Raw genomic sequence first — 17,658 nt, forward strand, 5'->3', positions numbered from 1 at the left:
GAAACTTCGGATAGTGGAATAAGCAACGAGTTTATACGGAAATACGAGGTCCGGAGCTTATAACCTACTTGGGTGTCAGCCAAGGAGAACATTGTAAACGATTTAACAGGCAAAAAGAATGGCTTCAGAGATAAAACTTGCTTTTAAATGCCATCTCTGTATGTCTATATAAAATATGCAAACCTTTCCATATGGAGCTGTTTGACCCCAATTTGTAATGTTACAGTGACATCTTCCGTCCACAGCTGAACACGCATTTCAGAGATTGATATGTAGCCTAAATTATAATCATTAGGCTCGTAATAAATAAAAAAATGCTCTCTTACAAGTTAAAACAAAACAAAAACACTTTCAACACACTTTTTTAAAATCTTTCTATAAGATTGTGAGCTCCGTCGCAATCAATTAAGACCATAAATATATATAGCATATGTAAAAACTATTATTTCGTGTGCAATTTCATTCATAAAATGTCGACTTTTTTGCATAATGATTGCTGGATGATTTCAGAATGAACCTGGTCAACCTACAAGATGATGTTTTACACTACAATGTTTTCATCTTTGAAAGATCTATAAGGCCCATGACATTGCCTCATTCATTACCCCTGTTTATAAACTATAAAAATTAATAATTACAGTCTTAAGTGGGCAGACCTTTATTGTTCTGCTCTGTTAACTTTTGGCTGATCTTTTTATGGTAACTGTCTTCTAACAGGCCTATTGATAAAGTCAACAGTAATGTACATCTTGATTTTTCCCAGTTGTCAGTATCCCCAAGACTCAGTGTGGTATGGGCCCATTGCTGAACTTCACTGAAACACATTTTATAACTAGCCTAATAATATCACATTTCTGGTTGCCTCTGTACAACAGCACTGATGTAGTTTCACTGCTACATTTTTTAAGTAAATACTGTCTGTAGCAGTGAAACCATGTGTGTATAGTGTTTCTTTACAGCTGCTTCATAATATTCAAGTATTTCATTTATGAATTATCCATGTATTTTATTACTATCTCAATTTTTGGGTAATATAAATGTACTGGTAAATCAAAACAAATGTGGGGACACATTTTATTGAATTTTCTTACTTTTATTTGTTTAGTATGCATATACAGTGTAAGAGTACATAGATTTACATTATCAATAAAAATTAAGGTGATAAAATGAGGCCCATTCACACAAAGAACGGTAACTAGCTAATGTAATTGAAACCATAACTTTTTTTGCATCAAAATTAATGTGCAATAACATTCTGTTTATTATAAGCATACGCTGCGGTGGGATTTGAAATGGCCGTCACTGTTTTTTTTATCCTTCATCAGCTGGAAAAAAAAATATTCTACAAGAGGTTCTAACTATATTGTTCCTCTGTGTTGATATCATCATTCACATAGAGTTAGACCACTTATAGTTATCGTTATTGGTGTGGGCCTTTTACGCTGGTTTGCAATTAAATTCAATTAAAACTCAACATTGGGTATTTCGGAAACCGGTGCATAGGTGCAAATGCTTAGGAAAGGCACACACTTTACTTTTAATTAAGACATTCAGTTCAAGCTTCAGAAACACTGTAGGCTACATGAAAAGATGATCATCAATTGTGTACTGATATTCCTCTGAGAAAAGAGACAAACGACCATACGGCAAGAGATACTATAACCTAAAAATGAAAAATTGTCAAAATAAAAATGAAAAATGTATCCTATACTTTCAGCTCTTATCTTGAGGCAAATATTTATTAAAATGTACACATGCATGCAAAGGTTGAAGTTCCTCTGAATTTGACACTTTCATCAATAAGAGCACCTTACTTAACAGTTCATGGTCAAACGATTTCTTCAGCTGTTGAAAATCGGTTTGCGAGTTATCCGTGCAACTTTATAAGTGTTTAACCCTGGGACATCAAAACCTGGTGAGAGCCCCTTTTTGTTGAAGATGTAAAAGTTAAAGAGCTGCCCGTCCTGAGATTCAAGAGACACGGAGGCAGCATTAACTTTCAGCTGGCATGGGTACTCCTTCTCGAACACCACCCTGAACACCCTGTCCTGCAGATAACTGAGTTTCAAACTTCTGTACTTCATAGGAACCATGGTGTCTACTTGAGGTCCGAACTGCTCCAGAGACAGCACCCCATCTGTGTCTGCTTTGATCTCATAGAACGTTATGTTGCTATAAGTAAAGTAGCCTATGTAAGGAGCAGGGTCCGGAGGAGGGATGAGAACACGAGGTGCATCTCTGAAGGCACTTTCCATGGCAGGGATGAGATAACTGTAGGCCTTGGCCACGAGATCCTCATCTTCAGGTTTGGTTCCAGCCATCAGGATGACCAACCCGAGTTTCAAGCGAGGAACGAGGGAGATCGAGGCCGAATAACCATCTAGATCTCCATCTTTGCGTATGACGTCATAGCCCAACTGTACGTTCACCTCCCAAGGTGTGCCTGTTTGATCTGCAAAATAACTGTTTTCACAGCGAAACAGAGGAGTCAACATGGTTTTGAGGGTGTCGGGCTGAAGAAGCTGACGGTAGTATGCACCCAGCAGCGTCATCACCAGTTTGGCCATGTCAGCAGGTGTGGAGTACATTTGCCCTGATGGACTATACCAGCCGAGATCATACAGGGGTGCAGGCCGCCCACTCGAATAAACACCTATTGCCATCTGGTCCTCTATCTGTGGGGTGATTTCGAATCCGGTGTCCTCCATTCCCAGCGGTTGCAGGATATTTTCAGACACCCATCGCTGATAATCCGTCCCTGCTACCTTTTCCGCCATCACGTGGGCTAGCAGGGAGAAGGCCAAGTTGCTGTAGTGGCATCTGAGGACAGCAGAGGACTAGAATTACATCCTCCAGGGAGAATCCACAAGTGCATAGACTGCATCTGCTGTCGTCAATTATTCACACCACTTCTCATTCATTAAACATCCTCTCAATACAAATTCTATGTACTATGTATAACTTACTTCGTTCCAGGGTCAGCCACGAGAACATCATCTTGTAATAAATCCAAAGCAGCCTGAGTGTTGCCTTTCCAGAGTAAAGTAGTCGCCCTGAGCCTCCTTGGTAAACCTGTAATTAAAGGGATACACTTTATCGGCGCCCATTGACTACCCGGGTAGTGAAAAAATACTATGGTAGTCAATGGGGGTTGAGATCTGCTTGGTTACAAACATTCTTCTAAATATCTTCCTTTGTGTATGGCAGAAAAAAAAATTTATACAGGTTTGGAACAACTTGAGGGTGAGTAAATAATGACAGAATTTTCTTTTTTGGGTGGACCATTCCTTTAAAAACCTTATTAATAATAATATTCCCATTAATATTCTGAAGTTTGCAATTTGAAAGTAATATTATTGAGGATGCAGATGCACCCATATTCATTTTCAATTCAATAATTATTTGGATGTGATGACTGACGTGCGATAAATGGCAGATATTAAAAATGTATACTATTTTGTCTTAATTAATACAAAATAATACTCTAAAAACTTAAATCAATAATTTTATAACAATGTGCATTATGAAAATATATATTCATTTTGAGATTTTTCTAAAGATTGCAATAAAATAAAAACGTTAGATGACATAATAAGTAATAAGTATGAACAATAGAGAAAATGAGCATTAACAATAAAATATAAGAATCTGACTAATACTGAATAATAAATACACATATAAAATCTCTAATATCAGATGATATGATGATGCTGGTATTGAGCATCCTAAAAATTATGGAAGCTAATTTATGCTTCAGGGTAAAACAAAATAATATTATAATTGTAAGAGACAATTTAAAATAAGACATAAGGTCACTTTGTGCTACAGTATATAAACAAATAAGGGCACAGTTATGTTGTCTTGTTATACTCCAATGCATAAATGGTCTTTCATTATAACCAGTTTTATGGTGAGTGGCAGAAAAATATTCCATTGTTATTTCTGATTGCAATTATAGGGATTGTTCACCCAAAAATGAAAATTAGCCCATTATTTACTCACCCTCAAGTCATCCTATGGTATGACACTCTTCTTTCAGACAAATAAAAGATGAGTTATATTAAAAAAGTCCTGGCTAATCCAAGCTTTATAATGTCATCTGTTTTTAACGTCCATTAAAATGCATCTGTCAAATAACGTGCTCCACATGGCTTGGGGGGTTAATAAAGGCCTTCTGAAGCAAATCGTTATTTGTGTAAGAAAAATAAAAGCGGGAAAAACTTTAATTTATTTAATTAAAGTTCCAGCCGATCACCTTCCGTGGAAAAGTGTTGAAAGTGCCTTCTGGGAGTTTAAGATGCGTACGTGGTAGCATAAGCCTTTAAACTGCAGAGTCACTTTCAACACTTTTTCCATAAACTGAATACGGAAGGCGATCGTCCGAAACATTTTTATAAATATATAAAGTTGTAAATATGGATTTTCTTACACAAACGCATCAATTCACTTCTAAAGACATTTATTAACCTCCCAGAGCTGTGAGGAGCAAATTATTATACGGACAGATGCATTTTTATGGACTTCAAAAACAGAGCAACAATCCCTGCCATTATAAAGCTTGGATTAGCTAGGACTTTTTTTTAATATAACTCAACTTTTATTCGTCTGAAAGAAGAATGTCATATACACCTAGGATGACTTGGGTCAATTTATTTATCAATTTATCAATTTATTTATTCAATTTATTATCCCTTTAAGTGTAGGCTACCAACATAATTAGCACCAGTATTTCTGGGGTAAGTTGAGTACAGTAGGGCCATTCCTTCCGGTCTAAGGACCAGAGGAACAGGTCTGTGGCAAACCCACTTAATCATGTCAGGCAACCGAGCTGATTAGGGTAGCCGTGAAACTCCTAGTCTAAAAACAGTTGATCTAATTACAGGCTTCATCTTTATTTTTACACCACATGGAACCTCGGAACACACTAATTATATACATGCTAATCATCTATCAGTAAGGTCGGTGACAGATACTGTGCGGTTCTCACCTGACAGCTGACTGGCCATCCTTCTCAAGGTAACTGAGGAGATGTGGGCTTGAGCCTCTTTACTGCTCATGCCGTCAGAGACTGACTTGAGGTCATGAGCCCACATTTTCCCCAGAGGGTTTTTCATGGTGAAGTTCTTAACATACTTTCGCAGAGGGTCATCCAGGGAATCCACTTTTCCATCCTCCCAAAGTTTATACAGCATCAACGTGGGGAAGATTTTTGAAAGGCTTGCAATTCTTTTGTAATGTAACCATTACAAACAACAAAGAAACTAATTAGAAAGAAAGAGCCATAACTATGTACTCTATGTACAATAATACATATTTATAATGTATGTTTATCTAAACTTGAGTTTCTAGGAGGTGAGCATCAACCTTTCCAGGTTTTGAAAACATTACCATTTTTGATGTCTCATTCTCACCAAGGCTGCATTTATAAAAACAGTAAAAACAGTATTATTGTGAAATATTATTAAAATTTTAAAGATTTGTTTTACATGTTAATATTGTTTTATATGTTAATACATTTTAAAATGCAATTCATTCCTGTGATGACAAAGGAATTATTTTCAGTAATCATTCTAATATGCTTATTTACTGCTCAAGAAACATTGTTTCATTGTATTATCATCATCATTATCATCATCATTTTTTTTTTTTTTTTTTTTTTAGCTGCTTAGTATTTTTGTGAAAATAATGATGACATTCCATCAAAAAGAGAAAAATTAATACTTTTATTAATTAAGGATGCATTAAATGGATGGATCAAAAGTGACAGTGAACATTTTAAAATGTTTAATAAATAAGGAATAATAATAAAAAGGGACAGTGAAGTGATGTTAGAAAGGATTTCTATTCAATAAATGTTTTAATAAATTAATAAATGTAAGAAATGCAAATAAATGCTGTTCCTTGAACTTTCTATTCTTCAAAGAATCCTGAATAAAAATTGAATAAATATGAAGTGGCACAAGTGTTTTCATTGATAATAAGACGAAATGTTTCTAGAGCAGCAAATCAACATAAAATGATTTCTGAAGGATCATGTGACAAGTAATGATGCTGAAATTTCTGCTTAATTTGTAATAATATTTAGCAATATTACTGTTTTTACTGTATTTTAATTGTAATGAATGCAACCCTGCAGTGAGCTTTTATGTTTATTAAAGATTGCAATGTTTCCAAACTTTTAACAGGTACATACTGTATATCTATGTTCAAAATATCTATGCATGTTCAATAAATTAAACATATATGCAAAAAGAATAGACAGTTATTTTTCTACTGCCGTGGAACACCCCTAAGAACCAAAGCAACAAGAGAAGGATTGCTTATCTTCTCTTATTGCTTCAAAACTCAAATCATAAGTGTGCAAAGCTACTGTAACCCACCTGTAAACTGTGAACTCATTTGTTAGGGGTGATGTCGGGTCACTTCCATTCTTTCTTCCAAAATTACCATTCCACAATACAGAGTCATTAAATATCACAATGGCAGAAACGGCCGGCAGTTTTGTGGAATCAATGTTGGTCCTAAAAAGCACATCCACCTGGAGCACATCATATTTGTAAAGTTATCCAACTGGTTATCACTATTCAAAAACAGAAAATAACTGATGTTCTAATCAGAGTGGACTAGGAATTTACATAGATAGAACTTATTTACTCATCATTTAACTTCAGCAATCTAACCTTGTCCAAAGCTTCCAAGAGGACATGTATCGGGTGCTCCAATGGCACAGGCTCAGGAAAACGTGGGCACATCTTCTCCTCTTTCACTTCTTTTGCAGCTCTTATATACACTGTAAAGTAAAAAGATCACATGGCTGTCAAATAAGAACTTTCAGTGTGACCCACATGAATGTATAACACAACAAATACGATATAAAAATAACATGTTAATGGTGTAATCTTATTACATAATATAGTACATTCGACATGTAATGGAGGATGGGGGTGTTTGCTCCATAATCATGTATTTTATACAAAGTTCTTTTTCCCATCCCCCGTGATAATCAGGCTTTACAGCACACAGTAATCTACAAGCCACTATGTCCAGCTCTAATCCATAGCCAACTCCTGCAAATGATTAATTAAGCAAGGAGATCGAAAAGCCAAATGTAAGGATGTTCCCGAATGCTGTAAATGTTGTTTTACCCACAAAGTAAAAAATAATAATAACTGGCACAATGCTAATTTCTTCTATATAAGAATTCACCATCCATTGATGTTTGATTGTCACTGCTGGATCTCTCTACAGCATAGCAGCCCTTTTTATTTTGGGCTGGTTAGTTTTTACCTGGTTTTGCTTTGGGAAGCCTGTACTGCCAAATGAAACAGCCCGTCATTACAAAGGAGAGAAGCAGAAAGAAGACCATTCCCAACTTTGTCCATTTCACTTTCATCTTTGCAGTCTGGTGGTCTCCTTCTCTGGCAGGCTTAAAGAGAAAGGATGCAACCTTCTAAAGAACTTGTGGTCATGTCTCTATAAAATACATATTTCATCTTTAACAAGAATCGAAAAAGAAATTACACTGATGATTGTAATATTTTCCATTCCATGATGAAACAATAAAACAGCATTATGTGTACCCCTCAAAACATTGATTCAATAATATTTTAAATTGTAAGATTTAATATTCTCAGTAGGATAATTGATAAAATGTCTTACCACAGGGTATACTCCTTTACCACAGGGTTTGCTCTTTCTGCCACATTGTATATCTCCCAAATGATTAGTCTATCCACATAGAGACTTGTTTTTCTTTAAAAAAATAAAAATAAATTAAAAACCTTTTAAAGTGGAATTCCATTACAGCTGCTTACAGACATAACCAGAGCTTACCAGCCTCTCACCAGCCATGCTTTAATCTTTACACTAACCCGTGCACTAACTTCTCAGCATTCTCTCAGCCAACTGCAGGTCTGCACGTCATAATCTGAAGATCCCTTCCTTTAAAGCCGCACTTGTGCCTTTACACATCCATTCTGTGAATCATATATATATATATTTAACAGAATGGATGTGTAAAGACACAAGTGCGGCTTGAAAGGAAGGAATATATAACATTTTACCTAATAACCTTTCTTTTTTCACGCTTTGTTTAAATTTGATTATATATACACCTAGTTTAAATTAGATTTTTTAAAGTATTACTATATTAATATTTAAAGTAAAATGCTGTTAATCGATCATGCAGAACACCATGCACAATACTCTATATGTCTTAATAGGTTAGTATGAAAGTTTGTCATTTATTATATTTTAAGGAAGTAATTTTATATATGTCAGCTATTATTTCTTTAAAAAAACATTTAAAATGTGTTACATGCAAAAGGTACAACTTTTTGTTTCATACAACATCTATGGTTTCAGTGGCTGAACATTATTTTGTATATTAGCTGTCACAAGAGGGCAGCAAATTCTACTGGATATGTGCTTCTGTTGCGTTTGTCCCTAAATCTCCATCAATTTCATTTTCAATCCACAATATAGTCTCAAAGCAGCTTTACAGAAAATGCATGTTTTAACATCCCATTCGAGATCAGAGGGCAACTCGCAGCAGTTAACGATGATTCTAAAGAAACTGAGAAAAGCTTGCTGACACATTATCAGATGTTTACGTCCCTGGAAGCCACTTCAGTAATCAATCAGGCATGAAGTGGATATCAGTGCTATAAAAAGAGAATTATTGACTGGTGGCCATCTTGGTTTTGAAGTGAGGGCTGTTCCCCGGATCCCCTTCCCTCAGGCTCCATGTCTAAAACGATGGTGAGATCAATACTATCAGCCTGTGCCCAAGCTGTGACTGCTCATGCTGGTTTTATTGGGCCCACACACAATCCCATATCTAATAGCATAAACATATGTCAAGCTGTTAATTATACCTGACAAAATCAATTGTGTGACACAACTGTAGTAGTGTGGGATCGGGGAACAGTTTATTAGTCTTTCTTTCTTTCTTTCTTTCTTTCTTTCTTTCTTTCTTTCTTTCTTTCTTTCTTTCTTTCTTTCTTTCTTTCTTTCTTTCTTCATGACTTTTCCCAATACTATTTTCAGAGCCCAATTCACAGGAGACCATGTGCTTGCTCCAGATATTAAATTACTCATGAAATATTTGTTCATCCTCCAGGCCTTGCTCATCTTAACAGAAAACTCTGCTAAGTCCTGTAAATGTCAAAGAGAGCAAATTTGAATCACCTCTGTGAGCCGAGCAAGGTCAATTTTTCCAATTTAGAGCAGCAGGATTAGAGAGCCAGACCCGTATCAGTGCGTGTTACTATCAGAAGCCACCGAAATGGCACAGTGGGGTGTCATGTTTTTTCTACTCTCACAAAAGAGTGCATTTTGTGGGTCTGCTCTCATGGTAGAGTTCAGAGAGAAGATGCACTGACCCTCTTTGAAGGTGGCTCAGTTTCAGACTTCAGTGCCGGGTTACTGATACAAACATTGATCTGAATCATGCAGAACTTTATAAAAATTTGTATACATACTTTATTATTATTTACATATTTACATATGAAATGTATATATATGTATGACCCTCACTCGGCGTTAAACGCCCTCTACAAGCGGCAATAATAACAGCAGCACAACATTCTTTTACCCACAACAAAGAAAGTAACAATTAATTTAACCATCAAGAAATGAAAAGGAGTGCCCTTTTTTGTCTTTTATTTCTACATAGGCTATACACATATCCATATTTTCCAAACCATTACATACATAGCAAACTGGCTCACACATCCATCCATGTCATGCTGTGACTGAACACTGGGGCCTGACAGACAGACACATGGTCACTTTCCAGTATGACCCAGCATTTACTGACACAGATGAGAGGAGGGAAAGATAAAATACTATGCATGTTTCCAGCTGAAAAAATACTTAAAATGGAAATGTAAATAAGTTCAGTGAGATGTAATTAATTCAAATTAGGCAGAAAGATGCCTTTTAGTCACCACCATGGCTGTATTTTAGATTGCAATCGTATGATGTTACTATAATTTTTGTTTGTCCATAAATTAGGATTTTTTTCTCTTATTAAAATACCACATGCATGCAATAATCAGCTAGAATATATATATATATATACGCACACACAAGTATAGTGATATGAGGCAGAGTAAAAACCAGTTTCATGGTTCAATTCATGACCCACAAGTCAAGACAGATTAGACCTGATTGGGTTGTTGGTGCCATATGTGACCTACAATCTTCGCTCTGCTAGCATTAGTAGACAGGAGGGTCGCCAATCTCCCTGGGCAAAGGTTTCCATGGAAACGACCCCTGGATTCTCTAGTCTGCCGTTTTGCTGTCCTCACTCATCTTGAGCCTGAATTATCCTAGATTCCTTTATGTCAGTTCCATATCCTTCTGCTCTATTTCCTCCCTCTCTCACTCTCTCCCACTTTCCCTAACTCTCCGTCTCTCTCTTTCTCTCTCTTTTCCGGTGGTCTATCCCTCTCTTGCTCTTGCTCTGTTGTATGTCGTCTGGATTTTTACAGAAATTTGTAAAATCATGCTCTATTTTAGTCATTATGATTTTCCTCTTCAGTTGTATGTTTTTAGATACAAGCATATTTGCAAGAATTGACAAAAAATGTGTACCAATGCAATGTAAGTCACTCGCTTTGGATAAAAGCATTTGCCGAATGCATAAATGGAAATGGAAATGGAAAATTTGCATGTAAAATACTCTTATATTAGATCAAATATAATAGATATAAAAATGATTGTATCGGTGATTTACAATCTGTATTGATTTTACTCATGGTTTTACTTTACATGTTTTAGATTAATTAATTAATTATTATTTTTGACATTTTTAAACAGTTTAAATGTAAAGGTGATTTTATTAAAGGGGTGGTTTCATGCGATTTCACTTTTTAAATTTGATTTAGTGTGTAATGTTGATGCTTGAGACTAAACAGTATCTGCAAAGTTACCGCGCTGAAAGTTCAATGCAAACGGAGATATTATCTTTTAAAGTTATGGAAGTTTATTGACTACAAAAACGGCCGGTTTGGACTACAACGAGCTTCTTCCCGGGTTGGTGACATCATAAACCATGGTAAGGGGCGTGGTGTTTCCGGGCAACCTGTGCTTGGCACTTCAGCCAATAAAAATACATGAAACTAAATTTGGCCATCTAATCAATCTAAGACCATTGCGTTTTTCCGAGGGATGGGCTTCATAGAAACAGGAAGCAAACAAGCTTTTCAAAGGACAGTGGAGACAGCGGTGTGGAATAAAGGTAAAATATAAGAAAAATATGGCGTTTAAAAAAAGAAGAAGTATTAAGACATGTTATACTGCGCCCCATAAACACAACCAAGCCTAGAAAAAAAACACGGAACCGCCCCTTTAAAGTCACTGGGTGAATAAATGTAGGCTATGAGGGCTGACGTTTATGGAGGTTCTCACATGGGAGTCAAAGATCAGGAGCAGTGGTGTTGAAAAACGAGGCCGTTTGTCTTCTTCACACCAGCCCCTTGTGTGATCTGTCAGTTTTGTAATCTTCAAAATAATACAACTGCAAGTGACTCAAAGGATTAGAGAACTCTTTGATAGATCACTGAACCCCTCACCCTCACCTAGACAGAACAAACTCCAGGGGGCACTGTTGGTATAACATAAATTCATATTGATCAAACAAGTGAATGGCGGGCAAATTACTTGGCTTGTATTCGTCAAACATTTAGAAGTAAATAGTTATTTATTTGATTTAAAATGCGTACACTAAGTCCTTTGACATTTTTTGCTTTTTGTCTAGACTGACGTTATCTTGATATTATGTTATTTGCTAGGCTAACAGATATAGGAAAAGATCACTATAAATTCATTAATTGATTTTAATTTGATAAACACTGTCTAGATTTAAAGTGATTAAATTAATTATTATTTTCAGAGATAGACTGTTCAGTTTTAAGGATTTAGTTTGTTGGATTTAAAAAAAAACCAATTTAAAGTATAATTATTATATCAGTAGCCTATTAATAAATTAAATTAAAATAAAATAAAATTAAGCTTAATTATCTTTCATAACAACAACAACAACAACAACATAATAATAATAATAATAATAATAATAATAATAATAATAATAATAATAATAACAACAATAAATATAATGTAGGCTAAATTAAATTGTATTAAATTAAATTGTAATAATGTATTTTATTATTATTATTATTATTATTATTATTATTATTACTGTTATTACTGTTATTATTAATCTCGCAGACGCTTGTGATTATCACGTTTGTTGAGCATCACTCTTGTCATAAACACATTCCCGCCCCCTCGTCTGCGTTTCATTGGTTTCGTCCAAACTTGCTTTAGTTCTTCCAGTCTGATGGGGTTTATTCGAGAGCTTGTGATCATAGTGTCTTCACAGATGGCCTGCCGGACAAGTTTTCAATGAATATTCTGGGTCTTTACAGTAAAATGCCCAAATTTACGGCAATTATGGATATAATTCGTTTATTATGGATAACACGGATTGTGTGGGCTGTTGAAGGTAAGAGCGTGTGTGTGTCAAGCTTGTGTGTTTTGAACTGTATGTTACTTTTTACGCTACAACCCACCGATGATTTTAATACAATTAATATAATTATATGAAGAAAGACGCTGATACTAGTGTTTTACAGTAATGTCATATTACCTCAATTTAAAGTCTTCCGAAAACAGGTGCACTGCAACTGTCTGTGGATATAAATGATTTGAAATTGTTTTCCATTTTTCAACTGTTGTAGACGACACCGTTTACATCAAACTGTTCAATCAGAGAAAAGGTTAAAGGGATTGTTCCCCTAAAAATGAAATTCTGTCATAATTTACTCACCCTCAAGCGGTTCCAAACCTGCATGACTTTCTTCCTTTCTGTGTAGCCTAACACAAAAGATGTTAGGCAGTCTGTTCCTTTTACTTTCATTGCATCTTTTCCAATGAAAGTGAATGGTGACTGAGACTTGTTCTGCTTTACATCTCCTTTTGTGTTCCACAGAAGAAAGAAAGTCTGTAAATTATGTCTCATTTAATGTTTAAGCAGCATTGTCAAGCCTCTGTGTCTGATACACCTTCAGTAGCATTTGAAAATGTATAGGCTCAAACCTAGTATGCACAGCTTTTTTAGTATACATGAGTGAATGCAAGTAGGTGCCCCAAGACTGTCTATGTAAGTTTTAAGAGCAAAAAAAAGTGTACTGAAAAATACTCTAAATTAATTTCTATAGTAAATTTTTTTGTCTGTCATCATTCTCCACTCTGTCTGTACACGTGGGCCATTGTCTCAAATCTCTGTCTGGAGATCTGAATCAGCCTTATCATCTTATCATCACTTGAAACCTTCAAGAGATCTCTTTTTAAAATCCAAGATACTGAAGTCTCTCTATGTTTAGAAAAATAGGGACATAATTATGTCTGCACTTGTCCTCTTAGAAAATTGGAAGTCATTTCTCTTTGGAAATCATGTGTTATACTGTAGTAGAGTGAATAAGTGCAAGTTGTTCTTGGCCATTATATCCTGGAGTAGGTCCTTGATGGTTCAATGGACCTGTTGCAGCAGGACATGGGAGGAGAAACATTACAGTAGTTAAGCATTTCTTCTGAGCCTGATTTCATTGATGATATCCTCATCTTGATTAGTCTTATTTTATGCTATTATAATAAAACTAAATGTTCCAAAACTGATTTTCCACAGCAATGCCATAACATATCCATTTGGTTCCCCAAAGAACCTTTCAGTGATCAGTTAATAATCAGTAAATTATCTTAATTACCCTTTGTTCAGTGTAAAAAAGGTCATCCATTGTGGTTATTAAAGTTTGCCATAGATAGCAATAAAGGACCTTTATTTTTAGGAGTGTGATTCGTTCACATATATTACCTATGGAAATTTCTCTGCGGAACATCAGGCATGCTTTGTCTGGTAAGTTATTCTAAAGATAAACCATCTGTTTAGTGATATACTATAAACAATGCTTACATTAAGCATAGCCATAGCCTGAAATCACACCGTCCATTCCTGTTTGTTTGGTCTGTGATGATGTGAGGAGGAAAAACTCATTTATTACACCTCAGAGCAGATACAGATCTTGGGATTGAAATAAGAGTTTACAGCCCTGAGACACGCACGACTTAGGCTACGACACGGATATTTCCTCAAGTGAGTGAGGATGACTGTGTGAATTAGACCCCGCTTTGACTAATCTAATGAATCCGTCCTCTTTCAATTTTGTTCGCAGGGTTCTTTATTTGCCATGGGGCAGCGAGTAAATGATTTGCTGTAATGTGAAGAAAATACATGGCGGGACTGCCACTTAAGCTCCTGTTCTGTTTTATTCTGTCAATCATGTTGCAAGCTATAATGACAGGACTGTGCTGGAAAAGTCGACCCCCTAAGCTTTTGTTGGGAGAGTAGTGTGCATAAATTAAAGTAGCAATACATTAGTGGCTGTTTGTCATGTCAGAAATGCACTATTTTTAATTTTCACAATGAACTAGTGAATCTTATTCTGACCCATACTGTATATCACTACAGGGAATGGGTCAAGTTTTTTTTTGTTAATGACATCTTTGATATCAAAAATACACTGTAAATTCAATTCATACATACACTGACTAGAATGTTTATCTTTAAGGTCAGTTCAGGTTGCAAAATGTTATTTGATGTGACTCCCTTTATACCAGAGTTACAATAAAAACATTAAATAGAAATATAGTTACTGGAAATAAAATACATTCTAATTGAGTTAAAGTATACTTGCATACATAACCTTAAACTTTTATTGTTTTATAATTTTATCTTGAGGCTAAGGAAACATTTATCCTTATCATTAAGTTGAACTTGATGGATTTAAATAACTAAAACTGAAATAAATAAAAAGAAATAAAAACTATTTAAAAAAAGAAATGACAACACAATAAAATTACTAAAACTTTAATTAAAATGAAAAGGAACACTGCTAATTCAGTTTTTACAACAAATGTAATAAATAAATATAGTGAAAATAATGTTTAAGAAGTACATTCACCTGTATTCAAAGTGTATGGCCTTGATCATAATGAGAGCCAGCATTTTTCTCCTTTATAAGAAGGGGCCAGAGTACTAATTCACACATTTTACACTGTCTTTATTCAAAAAAAATTGAAGGAAAGCAATGTACAGTAAAAATGTATTAATGAAATTAGTTTTTATAGATTTGATCAACTATCAAGCTGGTGCAATAATGCAAATTCAAATAGCAACTTCATTGTCAATTGACAAGCAAATGCAATCATCTCAGTTGCATTGCAAATTTGCACATAATCATCATACATTAAAAATATTAACTTTACATTACAGAACATAATTCATTGCATACATTTCCATACCAGAGGAACACTTCCTAACACATTCATTTACCATTCAATTCAGACAACATCCCCACTATCATAAAGGCATGTCTGTGTTTACATGACACTTTTTAAAAGCTAAAATTTGATTTTCCTGTGTGTTTTGGTCATTAATCTAAACAACAACAGCATTTAGGGGCCTGAAAACCTTTGAAAAGGAGTTTCAAAGTGCAATTTTTTGAAAACGGTGACATCTTGTGCATGCGTATGATGTGTTTATAGAGTGGTGCAGGTATGACATCAATTTGTAGGAAAAACTTGGAAGCGAGTTAGCATTTTAGCACTTCCGGTTACCTCGTCTCAAAGTCAATGGATTTTTTTTATGGGATTTTGGTTAAATGGCTGAAAAAAGGTCTGTGGTGAACACAACATAAAATACTTTAGTATTACCCTACTTTTTTTTTGAAGCTGTTAAAGGGTTAGTTCACCCAAAAATGAAATTGATGTCATTAATGACTCACCCTAATGTGGTTCCACACCCGTGAGACCTCTGTTCATCATCGGAACACAGTTTAAGATATTTTATATTTAGTCTGACAGCGTATCCAAGTGCAGGCACACTATACTGTCCATGTCCAGAAAGGGAATAAAAACATCATCAAAGTAGTCCATATGCGACATCAGTTAGTTAGTTAGAATCTCTTGAAGAAAATACATTTTGGTCCAAAAATAACAAAAACCATTACTTTATTCAGCATTGTCTTCTCTTCCGCGTTTGTTTTCAAACCTCAAATAAAGATTCAAACGGTCATGAATTAGTGTATCAATTCATGATTCAGATGGTGTGTAAATAATAACATTGGCGATCCAACTCATGAATCAATACGCTGATTAATGACTGCTTGAATACGACTTTTTATATGTTACATCCCATAATTTACATTTATTTAAAAATAAAATAAAACATCTTTTCAAGTGCAAGTTTTTCAAAGCCATATGAAACCAATATTAATACACAAATGATATGAACAAGATTTTTGTAAGGAGCCCTGTATCCTAGAAAGCACATGCCCCGTGTTCAATCGTCCGGTTGTGTGACGCGTGTGCGTGCAGGGTCCATGTGACGTTTGTCATGCAGACCTCACTACTTGCTGCACTCCCCCGTCCGCCTTTATTAGGAGCAAGACCTGCCTCTGGCATCTGCGACATCTTTCTGAGCCTTTACATAAGCACAGCAAACCTGACCAATTTCAGTCATTTCATGCCAGACACAGTCGGCTCTGTGGCCCGTCAGTTTTGCGGAGCGATAGAGAGAACTAACTTTCACTAAATCAATGAATTTATGGGCGATGTGAAACTGGGAGGTTCCATATGGCCTCTCATGAAATGACAAGATTTTGTCCACAGGCTTGTGAGAGGGTCAAAATTGTGAAATTATCAGGTATCCAAGAGGGACTTGCCATCTGCTTGACAATTTAATTATCCATCTGTCTCTCTGTCCTGTTGAGTGATCATTTTGAATAAAATGAGGTAAAATGGTTTGTCCTCTTAATGTTAATTATTAGCCAGTTTGATGCGCTGTCATATTGATTTAAATCCATGCTATTTTTGAATGTGGGTGAGGGCACAAAACAAATTTGTATGTGTAAACACTCAAAACACATCTAACAAAATGTCAAAGTGTCAGCTGTTATTGAGGAGCAATATCTCTTTAACTACCACACATACGTGGGCAGACATGGTTCATCAACACAAGCAGAGGACAGCGGTCAGTGTGAGAAAGTAGAAAAGAAAATTAAAGTAGCAACCTTTCCATTTCATGAAAGTTTTTGATGCTTAGGAGGAAACAAGTATAGCACGCAGGACAGGATCATATTCCATTTTTCTCTCCAAAAATTGTGTGCACACAGCCATGATTTATTTATTTATTTTACCAATATCTAATTTATCGAAAAACACATCAAATTGTTTTCGTACAATGACCCGAATAAGCTGTTCTGTGATGAGCATGTGTTTTAGTTCATTGACTAAATTAAAGTAGCACTGATTCTGACCCATATGTATATCACTACACTAAATTTAAAAAAAAAAGTATCTTTGATATCAAAAATACATTCAAAATTAAATTAATACATACAGTATTTGTGTGACACAGCTGTCCTGATATCACAATGAAGAAAAAGCCTCATTAAATATTTAAGTATTTTAGCAATTGATTTGATTTTTTTGATTTGAAGAATTTATTTTACACACTTTATCATTTTAAAGACAAAATTAACAATAATTACAGAAAGGTTATTGTGTGTAAAAATGGGAAACCCCAAAGAAGCT

The 17,658-nt window shown here is 35.2% G+C and overlaps 2 protein-coding genes across 3 annotated transcripts in view; one reads left to right on the top strand and one right to left on the bottom strand.

Annotated features, from left to right (window-relative positions):
• Positions 1–1,313: 1,313 nt before the first annotated feature.
• Positions 1,314–7,399, bottom strand: lactbl1a (lactamase, beta-like 1a). The gene is made up of 6 exons (XM_067447261.1): positions 7,288–7,399; positions 6,681–6,790; positions 6,381–6,538; positions 4,988–5,226; positions 2,967–3,072; positions 1,314–2,820 (listed from the first exon to the last, which is right to left on the bottom strand). Exons 1-6 carry the CDS (start codon positions 7,391–7,393, stop codon positions 1,842–1,844), a joined length of 1,698 nt encoding a protein of 565 aa, XP_067303362.1. The 5' UTR covers positions 7,394–7,399; the 3' UTR covers positions 1,314–1,841.
• Positions 7,400–12,328: 4,929 nt separating this feature from the next.
• The window catches only part of ephb2a (eph receptor B2a), a 70,174-nt gene continuing 64,844 nt past the window's right edge, over positions 12,329–17,658 (top strand). For both annotated transcript variants that reach the window (XM_067446314.1, XM_067446316.1), the window contains exon 1: positions 12,329–12,511. In XM_067446314.1, coding sequence (XP_067302415.1) covers positions 12,412–12,511 — 100 coding nt within the window. In that variant the 5' untranslated portion in view covers positions 12,329–12,411. The remainder of the gene's footprint in view (positions 12,512–17,658) is intronic.

Source organism: Pseudorasbora parva, chromosome 6 (genome assembly GCF_024679245.1).
Source record: "Pseudorasbora parva isolate DD20220531a chromosome 6, ASM2467924v1, whole genome shotgun sequence".
Taxonomy (NCBI): Eukaryota; Metazoa; Chordata; class Actinopteri; order Cypriniformes; family Gobionidae; genus Pseudorasbora; species Pseudorasbora parva.

Excerpts from the sequence above, each read along its gene's own strand:
- lactbl1a (XM_067447261.1), bottom strand. The coding sequence starts at position 7,393 with ATGAAAGTGAAATGGACAAAGTTGGGAATGGTCTTCTTTCTGCTTCTC. Across the intron at positions 3,073-4,987 it reads GATGGCCAGTCAGCTGTCAG|GTTTACCAAGGAGGCTCAGG; the intron begins GTGAGAACCGCA and ends CTTTAATTACAG. Across the intron at positions 2,821-2,966 it reads GTGGCTGACCCTGGAACGAA|ATGCCACTACAGCAACTTGG; the intron begins GTAAGTTATACA and ends TGCTGTCCTCAG.